Source organism: Schistocerca gregaria, chromosome 1 (assembly GCF_023897955.1).
Source record: "Schistocerca gregaria isolate iqSchGreg1 chromosome 1, iqSchGreg1.2, whole genome shotgun sequence".
NCBI lineage: Eukaryota > Metazoa > Arthropoda > Insecta > Orthoptera > Acrididae > Schistocerca > Schistocerca gregaria.
Genome location: NC_064920.1, coordinates 346162297 through 346181089, shown reverse-complemented (window position 1 = coordinate 346181089; position 18793 = coordinate 346162297). Strand labels below are relative to the sequence as shown.

The following is an 18793-nucleotide window of genomic DNA, read 5'->3' as shown; positions in this document are numbered from 1 at the left end:
TCATGTGAGTACTAATTCATATGAAAAATGTTATTTGATTTAGGCTTTAATGATTCAGTATGCACTATCATGTTTTTGTATATAGTGCTCCATATTTAAAATTTCTTTAGAATAATACTTGCAAGATGAATGCATACTATGTTGAATTCCATAAATTTTTTCTCACTAGTGCTATATACTTAATGAAGTACTCTGGCAAGGAATACCTCTCTGAGACATGACATCATCTGCCCTGTAACATGTTTATCTATTTTTTTCCTTTCCCCTCCATATTATCTGCTAGTCATGTGTAGACCTCTACCTAATCATCGCTGTGTTAATGGAAGTTATCTCATCCGAGAATTTCTATGTAACTAACTATATAAGATAATGTGGCTAGAATCACAAAATGTTATCTAGAACAAACCATACAGCATGAAGCTTTGAATCTGTAAATTCGTTTCTCTTCCTCTAGTAATCTGAAGGAGTGGAGATGTTCTGAACACTGTAGGGAACAATGTTAATAGGAGGAATTCTAGATTAATAAATTCAGTCAACAGCTGTGCACTGAACATTACGATAACATTTAATGTTTGGTTTAGCTCATCATCAAAACTCTACAAAATATTTTGAACCTCAGCAACAGTCCATCCATTATCTTCAAAACTTATATCAGCCGGTAGCAAGGCACTCGCTGAAAAACTGGATGTAGCACAACATGTAAAAATTGGGTATTCAGTTGAGGATTATTTACAAAGCAGGATGGCCCACTAAGATATAACTGTCTCCAAAACGTTTACACTTCTTACACATGCAACTGATTTCCAGTACATCTCTCCAAAAATTTTGTAATAAAACCTCTCGGTTTATTTTGTTTCACTGTACAGGGTGACCAGCCAGTCTGAGAATATTTTAGGGACATTGGTTAAAAATTTTGTTTCAAAGGTACCAATTGTATCCTTAATTTTCTCAAAGTGAGTTCTCACAATTGCATACATGCCTGGCTTACAACTTTCGGTGTCAGTATCATGCAACTCTTCCTGTTGTTGCTGAAAACAACTCCTTTTCTAACAAAACTAGACAGATGCCCAACCCACGTGATGATTAGGGAATGTGGGAGTCAAGCCACATGCGTGGTTGCTGGAGTGTTGTTGTTGTTGTTGTTTTTTTTTTTTTTTTTTAAGAATGGTGCTACTCTACACCTCTTACAAGAACGTGGGCCTACACTCAAACTAGCATAGCAGCAGTATGAATGTTTGAAACCATATCAACTATTAGTAACTGTCTTACATTTCAGAGAAATTGCAGCTATGGCTATTCATTATGAGCTACACATTATTCTATTTGCATTTTATGCATAATGGATACTACTAAGTACTACACACCAGAGTTATAATTCAGTCCTATTAAGTAATCAAAAGCTATCCATACCTTACGGTTTTTATCACTTTCTTGAGCTTCACCAGTTTTGATAGACGGCTTAGCAGGTTGTGCAACAGGTCTTGAATAGCCAAGCAACTGTAGTAAGCCTTCAGCTGCTGCACGCTTAGCCAACTTTTTGTTGGAACCTGTTCCTTGATATGTATGTTGACCCAGAGTCACCTGACACATGGAACCACAAATTAACATTCTGAACAATGATCTTCAATTACATATAAATTATTTCATTAGTTTTTGTCTCACAATAATATGTCAAATAAACAAACAAACACTGAAACCAATCCTAAAACAATAATATATCAATACACGGGAGCAACATCTCCTTAGTGGGTAAGTGATTCAGAAAGTCAATGGGGACTATAGCATTTTCTCTAAAGATGTGGAACAGTAAGAAACAAGGAGTAGTACCCTAGAGAGATGACACAACAAATAAACATTTAAATTTTTATCAGCTACCCCTTTGCTTTTATTGCAACAATATTACAGAACAGTTTATTATTGGGTTCTTGGTATGTTACGTCAGTGTTATTTAAAATTTACCTAGAGTCCATATTATAAAATTCTGGTTTTAAACAACTTCATTATGTTTAAGCTCTGCCAGGGAGAAATCAACTTGTCACAGGCACTTTCACTGCTGGTGGGAACACTTGTGTGCTCCGAAGAAGCTGGGGACTATGGCAGCAGTAGCACAGCTATTGCCAATGTCACCCTGAACATAATGACCATAACAGAGGAGCCAGATGGAGTGTGTTCTACAACACAGGAGAGTGGTGGCTCCATAGACATGGTTCGCAACCCTTAAAGGGGAGCTAATCCTGAACTGAAAATGTAGTCCTCCAGGTTTATTGTTGTGGGATAGAGCTACCTTATGAACAGCTTACCTACGTAAATACTTTGAGAAACAACAGCAGACTGCCCTTACGAAAATGAATGAGTAGGAATATTAGCATAACATGTTTAATCTACAAAAGGGAATATGTGTATACTGCTGCAAATGGTGGCTATGAACAGTGTTACTCAACAGAGCTGACGTATGGAATGACACATGTTGCACTACAGGATATTATGTAGAAAGGAAGAGAAGAGGTATCTAAACAGTGTCCTAATTTAATTTTTCTGAACATACACAGCTCATAATTAAAATTGCAACACTGAGAAGGATAGCAAATAACAGAATTTTACTTACTGTGGTTATACAGTACTGTGGAAAGAACACTTTATCAAACTTTTAGACGACTTGTCGATAAACAAGTAGCGAAATAAAGTGCACAGTGTTGGCACCTCTGGCAGAGGCACAAGCTTTATAGCAGCTGGGTACGTATTTTTGACCACAGTGTGACATGCTGGCACGGGCAACAGTAGGACACGTTCTTAACAAAGTACTTGCAATTAGCACTGACAACAAATTTCATGTTGTTCTATGAAATAAAATATCACAAAACCTTCAAAGATAGTGCACAGCCACCAGCCTTAACATATCAGAAATGTTGTCAAAATTACCATCTATGCAAACCAGTGGATGGTAAAATTACCAGCTATGCAAACCAGTGATGATGGCGTTGTGTACCAACGGCCTCATGTACCATCATGTCAGGTACTGGGCAATGTTTGTTCTCAACGGGGCTTTCACAAAAACATCATCAATCAAGATGCTGTACACAGAATTGGGGTTCAGCGCAAGAGATGATACATTGCACATTTGTGTCCAGGTTATCATCAGATGCACCGCTATCAGCACACCTCCCTCTGCTCCCCCATTAAGGGAAGGCACAAAGTTGTCGAGATGACAGTTCATTATGCTATAGGCATGTTGCACTGTTCATAAGAATACTTTCGTGCTGCACACAAGCCCGTTTCCTGACATAAGGTACACGACATGGTTATACAAACCTGCACAAGCAAGAGTATAATGAGTTTGTCCTCTCTGTTACAAATCTGTGGGGCCACTGAGACCATGCACGGCTTTGAATACGGCCATACTGCTCACTGACTCTACTTTGTACGATAAATGTGAGGTCCTACTGAACAATGATAAACCAGTCTCGACAGGCTACAATCCTGCTACTGTCGAATTCTGACGTGCTCACAGACATTTCTCCTCCTGACATGAGACATGACACTACGATCTTACAAACAAACAAGCAATTTTCAAATCTGTTTTCTGAATGAGAAGCTCACTGCATAATCTTTCCTTATATACATAGTATGGGTGGTGTTACTACTACCTACTTTGTGTGGTTGCACCGAAATACTAATCATACACACATCTCAGCATGCAGTACACTTCATGCCAATTTGACATCTGTTGCATGCTGTCCTCACGGAGTTGCTGTTCTAGTGGTTACTACCACATGCGTTGCATGAGAAGACTCGGGTAAAGTCGTGCTAAATTGTTTTCATGATCAACTGCGGGAGATTTGAGATAAAATATCTAGATATGAACTCATAATAGTCCTCGGTGACTATAATGCCAAACTGGGCAAGAAAGAGGCTTTCAGAAGTATATCTGGTATGGGAGGTCTGAAACTAGTAATACTGGTCTGAGACATGACCAGTTTGCTGCCATGAACAGTTTAAAGGCAGCAAGCACCTGCTTGCCAAGAGTAATATCTACAAAGGGACCTGTAAAATATCAGTAATGAATTACAAGATTTAACCATGCAATATACAAGGAAAAGAGGATAGAGGCTGCTCTGATATGTAGGAGGGGAAAAAAAAAAGAGAAACCACAAGGGGGGAGGGGGGGAATATGGAAGCATGTAACCACAGGAATGAAAGCAGAATTTATAAGAAAATGTAAAGAAAGAATTGAGGAATATAGATCTAAAACAACAATGTGTGGGGATAAAGAGGGGAAAACGGGTAACAGATAAGATGCCCTGCATAGATGAAGAGAGTATTTCAATTGAAGTTTGTAAATCAATGCAACTAGAAGTGAGCAACTATCCTATCATACTGCACAATAAAGATAAAACTGGCCGTATTCGGGGAAGGCTATAAACTGTCTAAAACATTACAAAGCACGATGAACTGATGAAATAACTGTGGACTTGCTTAAAAAAGGGGGACTTATAGAACTTATTATGCTTATATGGAATTAAGAAAGAACCTTAGAACTCTAGGTGTAGTTCAACTTATGCAACATAAGCAAAGGTACAAAAGTTGCTGTTCTAATTACTGAGTTATTACCCTATTGACTGCAGCCTACAAAACTTTTTTCTAATATTATCCTCAACTGGCTAGCTTCATATTCAAAGAAATTTTAGCTGAATACTGATGTAGCTTTCAGTCAACAAGCAGACACATGTAAATGCATATGAATATAATAATGAGCTTCATAATCTCTACGTAGACTTCAAACAGTCCTCTGTTAGGCCTAAGGGAATGAAATGCTGGGTCTATTGTCTAAGTATGTCTCATACATTCAAGCAACACTAGCTGTCTCCAAGGCTGCCATGCAAGTGGATGGATTATTTGATTTAGCATCAGTAAGGGAGTAATGTAATGGGAAGCCCTTTCTAAAGCGCTTTTCACAATTACTCTGGAAGCAGTTATTCAGAAATTCAAAATATGTGGTTAAATATGGACATGCATATGCCACAGATATAGCAATTAATAGCAGAAAAGGTAGTTCACTAGAAAGAACAGTGAGTGAGCTGAAGGAAGTAACACAGCATAGAAGCATTGCTATCAATAAAGATCAAATGTATGACACTCACCATGAACAAAAATAACAACTAGAGTAAATTATCAGCAGCAGGATCAACTTTCAACATGTGTAGATCTTTGAATATCCAGAAATCAATATTAATATGAAAAATTCCATGTAAGTAGTTACTGTCTCCAGGATATTAAAACAAGACAAATACACAGACCAGCAGCAACCTACAGACATGAAACCTATTGTGTTTCCTATAAGACATTTCTTCAACAAAATGTCTTTACAAAGATCTCTACATATAGGTTTAATTTCATTCATTACTGCAGCAAGTACAGAATGTTTGTGGTCAAATGCTGCACTTCTCCTGCACTTGCACCAAGTGTCAAGAGTCATTTGGGTAAATAAAATGCTGAGGATCCTACACAGCTTTCTTCATATTTTCTAAATTCCAAACATTTCTTTTTATGGCCAAACCATACTGTAATCTATCTATCTCAACATCCTTCAAGCGACCTTTACCACTTATCACCTTCCATACTATTTTGACTTTTCTTTTAATAATCTTCTCAAGCTGGGCTCCACTCTCTTCTGCATATGCACAGTGCATTCTAATTTGAAAATTGTGACACTAGGGCCATAGGGTTCTTCTGCTCACATCTGGTCATAAGTCCTAAATTCTGTTTGTATTAACACCTCTCTTTGACAATGAACAATTGAAAATACTGTGAACACCTGTTACTCCCATCTCATCATTTGCACCAACATAATTCTTCTGGTAGTTGTGTATATCCCCTTCCTCAGTTTTAATGCCACAAGTGATACAGTATTTGCTTCGAGCCTCTACAATTACCTTCCCAGAATCAAATGATGTAGCCATCACAACACCATCTAGTGAAATGTGGTCACGTTCCTGCCCACCGCCATCAAAACATGCACAAATATCACCATATGAACTTCCCTTGAGTGCTTCTTCAGCTGCTTTCTTCATGGATAGGTTACAGACTTTAGCAACAGCAATTCCAATAATTTCATTATAAGTCAAATTTTGCAGGTGGGTTTGTAATGTCAAGTATTGCACAAAAGAGTTTGTCTGCCTCCATACCTTTATCGATTCAGTATTAGTTCCAACACAATCCCTTTGCGAAGACATTGATTCTCTCCCAAAGATATGACACCAAAACATTTTCTGCACACATTATTTTTGGAACTAAAATCACTGATCATGCTGAAGTTCACCACAATATTTCCAACTGAGTGTTCGTCTCCACAAGCTGACTATGACGAAATGTCTTGAGGACACTGGAGTTTTTTTCTTGAGGTACTGCTTTTCTTTACATCTGGCATTCTCGATTCCTTTGATACACTGACTTCACTTGTCTTTCAATTATTATTTCCTCTGCATTTTTCTTTAGGCAAGAATTTCTTGATTCAGAGGATTTTTATAAAAACGTGCAAAACCAGAAAAAATATAAATCAACACTTACTTCACTCACAATAAAATTCAGTTAGTGCTAATAACAAAGTTAGAAAACAATAACAAATGTGATCGGAACAAAAGATGTTGATGGCAGTTATAGGGTAGGAAATCTTGACATGTAGCAAATGGCTTACAAGGAATATCAAAATCAGTGCAATTTTCTCTGAATAGTACAAAACAGAAGGCGTGGCATTTATATGGCAAATCGCACAGAGCATCAGAAAAACAACCATAACTCAAGAACAAATTGAGGTATTTATACAAAAACAAAAGCTGTGTTTAGCAGGAAATAGTGGGCTTTTCAAATATGCAAAAATTTAAAAATCTATTTTCTGAGCCTAATTGCCTTCCGCCCCTCCTTAAAAACGTCGTGAACATTCCTTGTTACTGCATTTCCTATTTATTTTATTTTATATTCTTCAGATCATATCTCTTCTTGTTCACTCACTATTTTATTGCTAATATTCCTTCTTCCAATTTGACCCTTTCCCATTCAGATCTAGAACGCCTCTTCATGTTATTAAATCCCTGTTCACTTCACTCCATACTCCTCTCACTGCTCCGAAACTTTTTCCACATCATCACAGTCACAGCCAACTTTACACCAGCTGGAGTCATGGCAATGCTGTGAAGAGGCCTACTACTGATGCAGTAGAGTGTTCGGCAGGGAAATACAAATTCTAAGCAGTGTGATTTCGAGTGTTGTGAGATGTGTAGTATCTTCTCTGGAGGATCAAAGGCCATGGAACTTTCCTTAAAATGCAAGTTTTTTACTGATTTGGTATTATAGAAGCAATCTTTAAAGATAACGTGACAGGGTGAATTAATATAATAAATTGCGTATACTTAACAAGTTAGTAAAACATGATAGGTTGTTTATAGTAAACTTGTATCATTTATTAATTAAATAACATTTCTTCAGATGGTAGATAAATAGTGTGTCTCAGAATATGCAAGCAGAAATGGTTACAGTGGCAATAAGAACTACACCATGGTACTGTGGTTCTCAAAATGTAGATATGCACGGAGCAATTCTGAGGAAAAGCTGCATAATTTCAAATAGATCCATTGTCTGTAAGAAGGAATTTAAAGAAGAGTGAACAATAACAACAGATACTTTTAAAGACTTGCAAGGAAATGAGCATAGGTATTCAGAAGCTTGACCAAAGTAACATGAAGGTGATTTTCGAAGAATGTTCCCCAATCTGATGCACTAGCTAACTTATTTAACTGAATCTGAATCTGGAAAAGCTCCTACTGGAAGATGTCTAGGTGAGAGAAGATCTTGGTAAGAGAAATGAAGAGGGGCTTGCAGAAAATGTGATTAAAAATTTTACTTGTACAAAATTTACGTAGGACTGTACGAAGTGACAAGTGGTACCTCAATTAGATTGCATGCTGCTATGAAAGATTGTTAACATTAATTGAGTTTCTAAAAGTTATCAGTGCAAGCAATTTGGAAAATTCAAACTATTGTAAAGATTAGCAGTTGTAAACTTATTGCTTCCTTACACATTTCAGTTGAAACCAATTGAAATAAACAAATAGCCAAGAAATCTTATGTTATTCTCATACACCTTATTCTAATTTTTACCAGTTGGTTTTTCTGATTAAGAAACTGTGGTGATAAATCAGAATAAAGTAAAGTATATATCAATATCACCTTGTAAAACCTTATCCTACCACAAAACTTTTAATGCAGTAACTTAATGGAGATTTCTGTTCGATTTCCACATTTTTTTCCTTGCACTCTTTAATCTTCCCTTTGAGTAACTGCTGATGGATATAGACACCAGAAACAAATCTATCCAAACAGTTCAGCAGGAGTGTGTTGTTTGCCAAACCAGACATCTCACTACATCTACATCTTATTGAGGAAATTGATAATTAAATTTCTTTCTATTAAGGTACTGTATAATACTACTAACCACTTGATGAATACTACTTTTTTTTAAAAAAAAAGCAAAAACTGCCATTATCTTTTACATTTCTAGCCATGGTAAAATGGTTTTCCAATGTGTTACACATGTGCATAGCACACATGACATTTGTGCAATGCATTATTTTTGTATATTGTAATTTTTACCTTTTTAAGAAAAATTCATATCTGCATCTCTATCTACATAGAAGGTCTGCAAGCCACTGTAAGGTGTGTGGTGGAGGGTACTCTTTACCACTACTTGTCATTTCCTCTCCTGTTCCACTCGCAAGCAGAGCAAGGGAAAAACGACTGTGTGTGCCTCCGTATGTGCCCTAATTTCTCGTATATTATCTTTGTGCTCCTTACGTGAGATGTATGCTGGCAGCAGTGGAATCTTTTGGTGGCCAGCTTCAAATGTCGGTTCTCTAAATATTCTTAACAGCGTTTCCTGAAAAGAACGCCGCATTCCTTCCAGGGATTTGCATGAGTTCTCGAAGCACCTTGTAACACTCTAGTTTTATTCAAACCAACCAGTAACATATCTAGCAGGGCTCCTTTAAATTGCTTCATTGTCTTCCTTCAATCCAACCTGGTACGGATCCCAAACACTCAAGCAGTACTCAAGAATAGATAGCACCAGCATCCCACACACAGTCTACTTTATGGGTGAACCACTCTTTTCTAAAATTCTCCCAATAAACCAAAGTCGACCATTTGCCTTCCATATCTTAGTTTCCACATGCTCGTTCCACCTCATATCACTTTGCAACATTATGTCCAGATATTTAAATGACTCGATTGTGTCAAGCTACACTCTAATAATACTGTATCCAAACATTACAGGTTTGCTGTTCCTCCACATCCACATTAATTTCCGTTTTTCCATTTTGTCTTGTATCCTCCTATAGTCACTCAACTTCAATGCCTTACCGTACACCACAGCATATCAGCAAACAACGGCAGACTGCTGTCCACCCTGTCTGTCAAATCATTTATGCATACGGAGGGCAACAGTGGACCTATCACACTTCCCTGGGGTACTCCTGACGATACCCTCGTCTCTGATGAATACTCGCCATCCCGGGCAACCTACTGGGTTCTATTATTTAATTAGTCTTCGACCCACTCACATATCTGTGAACTTATTCCAAATGCTTGTACCTTTGTTAACAGCCTGCACTGGGGCAAATCTAGAAATACGGAATTGGCCTGTTGTCCTTCCTCCACAGTTCTCAGTACATCATGTATGAAAAGGACAAGATGAGTCTCGCACGAGAGCTTCTTTCTAAAACTGTGCCGATTCATGGATGTACGCTGTTTAGCCTTAAGAAAGTTTATTGTATTTGAACTGAGAATGTGTTCAAGGATTCTGCAGCAAACAGAATTTAGGGATATTGGCCTGTAATTTTGCGGGTCCATTCTTTTACCTTTTTTAAATACTGGAGTCACCTGCACTTTTTCCAGTTGCTTGGGACTTTGTGCTGGATGAAAATACACGATAAATGCAAGCTAGGTAAGGGGCCAATGCTGTAGAGTACTCTTTGTAAAATCGAACTGGGATTCCATCCAGATCTGGTGATTTACTTTGTTTTCAAATCTTTTAAGTTGCTTCTCTATGCCAGGCATGTTTATTACTATGTCATCCTTACGAGAGTTTGTTCGGTGCTCATATGACAGTATGTTTGTACGGTTCTCATGCTTGAATGATTTCTTGGACGTGAAATTTGAAACTTCAGCATTCATTTTGCAGTCTTCAATCGCTTCACTGGTAAACAAGGGACTGAATGAAAGTGATTTTGCATATGACCAGAATTTTCTTGGGTTCTCTGCCAGATCTTTTGTTATGGTGTGACAGTGGTAGTTGTTGCATGCTTCACATATAGATCTTTTCACAGATGCACGAATCTCTACCAACTTCGATTGTTTTCGTTTGTGCATCCCCTTTTGAACCTAGAGTGCAACTGCCTCTGCTTCCTAGGTATCTTACGAATTTTGTTATTAAACCATGGCATATCTTTTGCATCCACTATCCACTTACTAGGTATGTAACACTCCAGATCACCATTTACAGTCTGCTTAAATTTTGCTTATAATTCTTCTACATCCATCTTACTGGTACTGAGTGAAGCCAATTCACTGTCTAAGTAAAATGTTAATAATTGCTTATCTGCCCTATCTACCAGAAACACTCTCCTAGCATTTTTGACTGATTTATTAACTTTCAAAATCATAATCGCTATAACAACATCATGACTGCTAATCCCCATTGCTATACTAACATTGTCGATAAAGTCTGACACGTTTGTCGCTACAAGGTATAAGATATTTCCACTGAATGTGGGCTGCTAAGCCAGCTGCTCTAGACAGTTTTCAGGAAACATGTTTAAAAGTATTTCGTGTAACTGTCTGCCTATTACACCCCCCAAACCCCCACCCACCCACCCACAAAGAATCCATAGACATCCCAGTCTATACTCGGCAGGTTAAAGTTGCCTCCAACAAGTATTGCATGATCTGAGTATTTACCGCTACTGACCATAGACTTTCTTTGAATGATGCTATAACTGCCACAGCGGAATCGGGTGACCAGTAAAAACATTTAACAATTAACTTAGTTTCACCTACATCTGTTGTACGTGACCAGATGACTTCACTGTCACTCAACTTCAACCTCAATAGAAACAATAGTTTTGTCAACTGCAATGAAAACTCAAACTCCTACGGCCTCTACTCTGTCTGTTTGATATACATTCCACGACTTGCCAAATGTCTCAGAGCTTTCCACTTCAAATTTCAGCCAGTTCTCAGTCACAAGAATAATCTGAATGTGAGATCTTCCCTGGAGGGCAGTAAATTCGGGAACTTTGTAACAAATACTTCAACAGTTTATGGATAAAATTGCAACAGTCAAACTGTCTTTATTCGGAATGCGATTCGACTTCCCTCACTGTGAATCGACTGGCGAGAGTTCATCAGAGCCCTCAAACTACCGTCTAGCCTATAAAACCCTAACGTGCACTCCACAAGTGCTCTGCTACTCGAGTAGCTGCTTCCTTTGTATAGTGCACCCCTGACCTATCAAGGGGAGTCTTATAAATCCTCACACAATAATGCAGGCCTAGAAATCTACAGCCAAGACCGTCACAAAGTCAACAAAGCCTTTGGTTGAGACCCTACACTCAGCTCCAAACCAAAGTACCCCAGTCAACTCTGGGAACAATGCCACAAATTGTGAGCTCTGCTTGCACCTCGCATGCGAGACCAACAGTTTTCACCATCTCCATCAGCCAACTGCACGAACTGAGGATTGTCTCAGGAACCATGCGACAGGTTTCACTGGTGCTGATGTGAGCCACAACTTGCAGATGACTGCACCCTGCATGCTCGAAAGCCACCGGCAAGTCATCCTCCACATCTCAGATGAATCGTCTAGCAGATATAGGGAAGGCACATAGGCTTTCTTTCCAGTCCTGAACGCTATCTGCCTAAGGGGCTCCATAATGCGCCCAACTTTAGAGCTCCCAATAACCAGTAACCCCCCTCCCGTGCTTGCTCAGACCCTGCTGAAGGAGCGGCCATCTGTACACTAAGAGGGCGAATAGGCAAAGCCAGGCAGCCAGTCTCCACATTGGCCCTGCGTCTCAAGTGAAGTGAATGCATTACCACCCACCACTCACCCTGCTGAGAAGGCAGATCCACCACGCCATGTGCATTAGGAGGTGCCTTGGAAGCACAGCCCATGGGCAAAACAAGTGACACCTGAGGTGTCCCATGTGACACATCAGATGTCCTGCCACCGCTCAGCCCAAGACAGGAGCCTGAAGGTGACTCACCATAGCCAATAGCACATTCAGCTTTTCGCAAACTGCGGTCGGCTCCTCCTGCATCCACACATCCTACCCATTCTAGCAAGACTAGCTGAATAAGTGAACTATAAAAGCAGACAATCCTAGATATGTGACCTGCTACCCTTCTGATGTGTCACCAATGGGTGCTGATGTGATAAAGAGCTAAGTAGCTGGCTGTTGAGTGAGCAACTATTGTGCTGAAGACCGAATGAATTTACACCTACGAAAATGTGAGAATAACCCTCTCAAACAGAGAAACACACACGAAATTTAATAAATATACTACGTGGAAACCCTAGGAAAGGATAAGCACTTAATTTGCTGCTCTGTAGACATCACAGTCGAGAGCTGTAATAATGAGCCGAGAGCTTGACCATTTAAATGGGAACAGCATTACCAATTTCTTCTCGTGCGCATGTGTTAACCGTAACACTTCACTTACCTAAGTGCATATGACACATTCTACCATATAATTGACTTCTGCAAAATGTTCTGTTTTCATGGGCAGTAATTGTTAAATTTGCATTTGTGGCTACTTAAATGGAAAAATATTGATTCATTCTTGTGAGCATAAGTTTCAAGTACAGTAGTACATATTAGAAATTGAAACTGCTTTGTTTTCAACATGTAACAGGACATTTAAAAATAAACCCAGCTATCTATTTGGCAGCTGCACGTGTTGTCATACTGAAGGCTCTCACTTGCTATGCCACTGCTCTTTGTAGTTTACAATCCCAATGATTGAACAGCTATAAAAGAAATAGAAAAATCTAATTTTACATATATACATTTTTGGGAATAGCAACACTGACCTTTGTTGCACAGTTCAAGAACTCCAACTAATTATTAAATGTAAATATGCCTTGAAGTGCCTACAAGGCAATTTCAAACAACATTTGTACAACATATTTTGGAGAAGGCTCAGTGACTACAAAACCAAAATTGCAAAAGAGGTGTAATACAAAAGCAATGACATTATCTAACATATTACTAGCAAGATTTGTTAAAACTAATCACATAATGCACCTCCAACGCATGGATACTATGCATCTACATCGTCGTAGGTTTTATTTATTTATTTTATTTTTTAAGTATGGGAATGGGAATGGTTGTCACAGTCTGCAATACTGTTTTAAAATGCTACTTACGTAAATTTCAAAAAAGAAAGCTTAAAATAAAGTTTGATACATCTTTTCCAATCAACCGTGTAGAAACATCTCACCTCCATGACAAATTCTCTTCGACGGGGTACTCCGCGCTCTTCCACCAATGTATACACTGGTTCTCGCATCTTTTTTGCTTGCTGTATCAGAATCAAACGTGTTACAGGATGGATATCTTCACCGTATTCAGGCTCTCCTTTCTGTTCCTAAAGGTAAAATCATTTAAAAATAGCATTATACACACATTTCAAGTTTCAACTGACTATCAATTAACAAGAAACTGAAAGCCATTCAGTTCTTAAAACATTCAGCAAACAATGATTACAGTTAAAACTATGTCTGTACGCATTTGAACTTGCAATGATATGCAAAAAAATAAACCCACAGGCTATAGTAATACAAACTGCCTGTTGTAATTGGAAAGCTGACACTTTACTGCAAGAATAGAAAATGTTTATATCGTCTGCTGTTCAGTAAAAGGATGGGTATAACCCTGTAAAATTATAGTTGGGCATAGATTTCAGTACATACAGAGACTAATGATTTGTACTGCAGAATCTCTTTTGATGGGGAGCTAACTTAAAAAATAATACAAAACTATTTGTAATGTGTTCATGGAGTTCAAAACTGTTAACAGTTCATAATTGGTAGCCAAAGATGGACCATTACTTGTTCTGAGTACTCTGTGCAAACAGTCATCTGATGTAGGGTGCAGCAAGGTGTAGTGTCCGGAAAGCCAAATATACGTAACGAGAAAACGCGAGTGGTTCAAGCCAAAGTTCCCATATATTTATGTGTTTTCTCCACAAATTACCTTATAGTGTGTGGTGGGAAATAGCTCTGGCATCGCTATTAATTCTTCCCTTCCTTGTACCATCCGTGAATTGGTGTGTAGGAAGAATGACAATCGATAGCGCTCCTTACAAGCTCTAATTTATTTAATTCGGCAAGACGTAAGTGGAAGGAAGAAATATACTTCTCTAGAGAGAATCATTAGTAGAGTGACATTGAGGAGCAGGTGGTGGTTTGTGTGGGTGAAGATTTGCAAAAAGCACTCGTTAAATAGCCTATGGGACTCTCTCTCTCTCTCTCTCTCTCTCTCTCTCTCTCTCTCTCTCTCTCTCTCTCTCTCTGAAGAACACAGTGAGGAGTGTACTGGAGTGTATTGAAGGAATAGCAATTATACTCCTTCCTCTCACCAACAACATGTAAGGACTATAGAGCCAAATGATTCTGAAACCAGAGTTCAGTTCTGTACATGAATTTAGTTGTAAAAAGACATATATCACTTTGAATGGTTGCTATGAGCTTCACAGCTGATGGTATACAGTGCAAACTGAATATGTCAATAAAAAATTAATGTCTGTTAGTTCTTCACTTCAAGGAATGCATTTTAGGATCCACTTGATCTGTAAAATTTTAGCCTTAAAAAGATTTGAGGTTCTCTTTATTTAGACAATCCAAGAGAGCACAATTTTAGCTCTATGAGTCTGAGTATTAAACAAATAATTCGCTTGTAGTATTCCATGAATACAAACTATTCATCTGAGAGTTAGTATTACTCTATGAGTCTGAGTATTAAACAAATAATTCACTTGTAGTATTCCATGAATACAAACTATTCATCTGAGAGTTAGTATTACTAAATGCATCACATAAGGAAATATACACTATTCTGCTAACTATTAGCATATGGTAGCTGTTGTATGTAATGGGGAACTAAGAGAGAAACAGGGACAGAGAGAAAAGTGGAAATGTACTCTCTCTCACTTACTTTCTTTCTAAGTTGCATATCTATGTTTCTTTCTGTGGTTTCATAGTTTATTTCTTCAGCTAGTTGCACAGCATGGGTAGGATGTGTGCAGATTGTGTGCGGACACGGACGCAGTTTGCGAGCAGCTGAATGCAATTTTGGCTACAATGAGCTATCTTCCGACTGCTGTCTGGTGTGCAACAGGAGCAGAGAATATGCCTCTCACATGGGACATCTCAGGTGTCACTTGTTTTGCCCATGGGCTCTGCTGCTGAGGCACTTCCTAGTGTACACAATGTGGTGGATTCACTCTCACAGCAGGGTGAGCAGTGGGGGTAAAAGCACTCTGTCTCGCTTGAGGAGGATACTGGCAGACTGGCATCTGGTCTTGCCTATTTGCCCTGTGAGTGGCTGTGTGGCCATTCCTTCAGCAGGGACACAAGGGCAAGGGTTTGCTAATTATCAGGATCTCCACTGTTAGGCATGTTGTGGAGGCCCTTAGAAATAGTATTCAGCGCTGAAAAAAAAAGTAGGGTAGCTTCATCCAAGATGTGGAGGAGGCTGTTGAGTATGCAGGGTACAGTCGTCTACGAAGTTGCGGCTCATGACGACATAAAAATGCCTGTCGCTTGGGCTCTGAAGTTATTGTCAGTTTATACAGGCGGCTTGCAGAAGTGGTGAAGGCTGCTCACTTCACACACAGGTGTAAGCAGAGCTCGCAATTTGCAGCGTTGTTCCCACAGTTGACCATGGTCTTTTGGTTTGAAGCCGAGTGAAGAGTCTCAACCAAAGGCATTGTCAACTCTGTGACCTGTGACAGTCTTGCCTGCAGGTTTTTGGACCCGAGTTTTGGGGGGGGAGGGAAGATTTGAATGCACCATCGTTTGAGATTCTCTGATGAACACTCACCAGTTGATAGGCGGACAGCAAATTCAGACCGCATTCAGAGAAAAGACACTTCATCTGCCAAAATTTTATCAGTACATTGTAGAAGTATTCAGAATTAAGGTCCTGAATTAACTGGTAAGTTTCAAATTTACTGACCTCCAGGAAATTTCTCATACTCAAATTATTCTCAGAATAGAGAGCTGGCTGAAACCCTAAGTAGAAAGCTCTGAGATACTCTGCAATTTATGGAAAATATATTCGAACGACAGATTAGATGCCACAAGAGGGGAGTGCTCCTAGCAGTTGACAAAAATATTGTATAGTATATTGAGGTCTAATTTGAGTGTGACAGTGAAGTTATCTGATCATGTATAATAGGTCAATGTGGAATTATGCTCATCTACATTTACATGAATACTCTGCAGTTCACACTAGAGGGTTTTTTGCACCACCTTCAGACTATTTCTCTACTGTTTCACTCACTAACAGCACATAGGAAAAATTAACACATAAATCTTTCTATATAAACACTAATTTCTCTTATATTAAGATGATAATTATTTCTCCCTATGTAGTTTGGCAACAATAAATTGTTTTCATATTCGGAGGAGAAAATTGGTGACTAAAATTTTGTGAAAATATCTTGCTGCAACGAAAAATACCTAAACTTTTGTTTTAATGATTGTCTTCCCAACTGCTTACCATATCAATGACACTCTCTCCTCTATTTTGCAATAATACAAAATGAGCTGCCCTTCTTTGAATTTTTTCGATGCCCTCCATCAATCCTATCTAGTAAGGATCCCATACAACACAGCAATACTCTTAGTAGAGACCAAACAAATGTAAGTACGCAATTCTTTAGTAGATCTGTTGCATCTTCTAAAGTGATCTGCAATAAAAGATATTCTTTGGTTTGCTTTCCCCACATTATCAATGTGATCAGTCTCACTGAAAACTGTCACTTTCCACACCATTCAGATATTCTCTCTCTAAGTCATTTTGGAGTTGGTTTTGATTTTATGGTGACTTTACTAGAAGGTAAATGACAGTGTTATCTGCAAACAGAGAGGGCTGCTCAGATTATTTCCTAAATCATTCCTGCTGATAAGGATTAACACTTCCTGGGGCAATGCTGGCTAAAACTTCTGTTTTAATCAATTATTTTATGTCTATTACCAAATACTGTGACCTTTCCAACAGGAAATCTTGGATCTCGTTGCACAACTGAAGTGATACTCTGTACGCAGACAGTTTTATTATAAGTGTCCTGTGAAAAATGGTGTCAAAAGCCTTCTGGAAATCTAGAAGTATGAAATCAATCTGAGATCTCCTGTTGATAGTACTCATACTTAGTGCGAATAAAGAGCAAGTTATGTCCCACAAGCACGATCTTTTCTGAATCCATGCTGATTGTGTATTAATAGGCCATTATCTCTAAGGTAATGGAAACTGTTCGAACACAGTATATGTTCCCAAAATCCTATTGCTTTCTTGAGTATTGGTGTGATTTGTGCAGCTTTCAGCTCTTTTGGTATGGATTTTTCGTCAAGTGAGCAGTTGTATCGGCACACTCTGAAAGGATCCTAACTGGAATACAGTCTGGACGAGAGGCCTTTGTTTTATTAGGTGAATTAAGCTGCTTTGCTAAACTGAGGATCTCTATGTCCCGGTTACTCATGTTGGCAGTTGCTTTCAATTCGAGTTCTGGAACATTTGCTTAGTCTTCTTTGATGAAAAAATTTCAGAAAACTGTGTTTAATAACTCTGCTTCTGTGGCACTTTTATTGTTTACATTACCATTGATCTCGTACAGTGAAATACTGATTATATCCTACCTTTGGTGTAATTTACGTACAACCAGAATCTCTTTGGATTTTCTGTTATATTTTGAGACCAGAGTTTCTTTGTGGAAGCTATTAAATGCATCTAATATTGAAGGTGGCACTAAGTTTTGAGCTTCAGTAAAATTGCCAATCTTCGAGATTTTTGTGCTCTTTTAAATTTGGCATGCTATTTTTCGTTGTCTCTGCAATAGTGTTCTAACCTGTTTCATGTACCATGGGGGGATATCTTTTTTATTTATTTGGTGGAAATCTCTCAATTGTCTCACATACTATTTCTTTGAATCCAAGCCACATCTCATCTACACTGAAATAGATAGTTTGGATGGAGACCAGTTATTAGGAAGGCGTCAATCTGCCTTTGAAACACATTTATTTCATGTTTACTTTAGGTGGATCTGGATGTTGCAGTGGTCAGTCTTGCTAAAATGATCTTGTGGTCACTAATCTCTGTATCTGTCATGATGCTCCCTATTTGCTCAGGTTTATTTGTTGCTAAGAGCTCAAGTATGTTTTTACAACCATTTACACTTTGAATGGACTTCTACTACCATTCGGAGAAAGCAGTTAGTAAAATTTGTGACGATGTTTTATATCTTCTACCTGCTTTGAATATGTACTTCCATCAATAAATCGAAATGAGATTAAAGTCAACAGCAACTACAAGTGTACGAGCAAGGCACCGATTTGTGATGAGACTCAAGTTTTGTTTGAAATACCTAACAACAGTATCGTCTCAGCAAGGGTCGACAAAAAGGAACCAATCATTAATTTATTCCAGTTGTCAAGGACAGCCTCTACCAAAACTCACAGAAACAA

The 18793-nt window shown here is 38.5% G+C and overlaps 1 protein-coding gene across 1 annotated transcript in view; it reads right to left on the bottom strand.

The window, feature by feature from the left end:
* LOC126344762 (double-stranded RNA-binding protein Staufen homolog 2-like) overlaps positions 1 to 18793 on the bottom strand; it is a 222343-nt gene that overhangs the window by 53870 nt on the left and 149680 nt on the right. The window contains exons 11-12 of the mRNA XM_050002045.1: positions 13549 to 13695; positions 1411 to 1581 (exon numbers count right to left, since the gene is read on the bottom strand). Of these exons, the coding sequence (XP_049858002.1) occupies positions 1411 to 1581; positions 13549 to 13695 (318 nt within the window). The remainder of the gene's footprint in view (positions 1 to 1410; positions 1582 to 13548; positions 13696 to 18793) is intronic.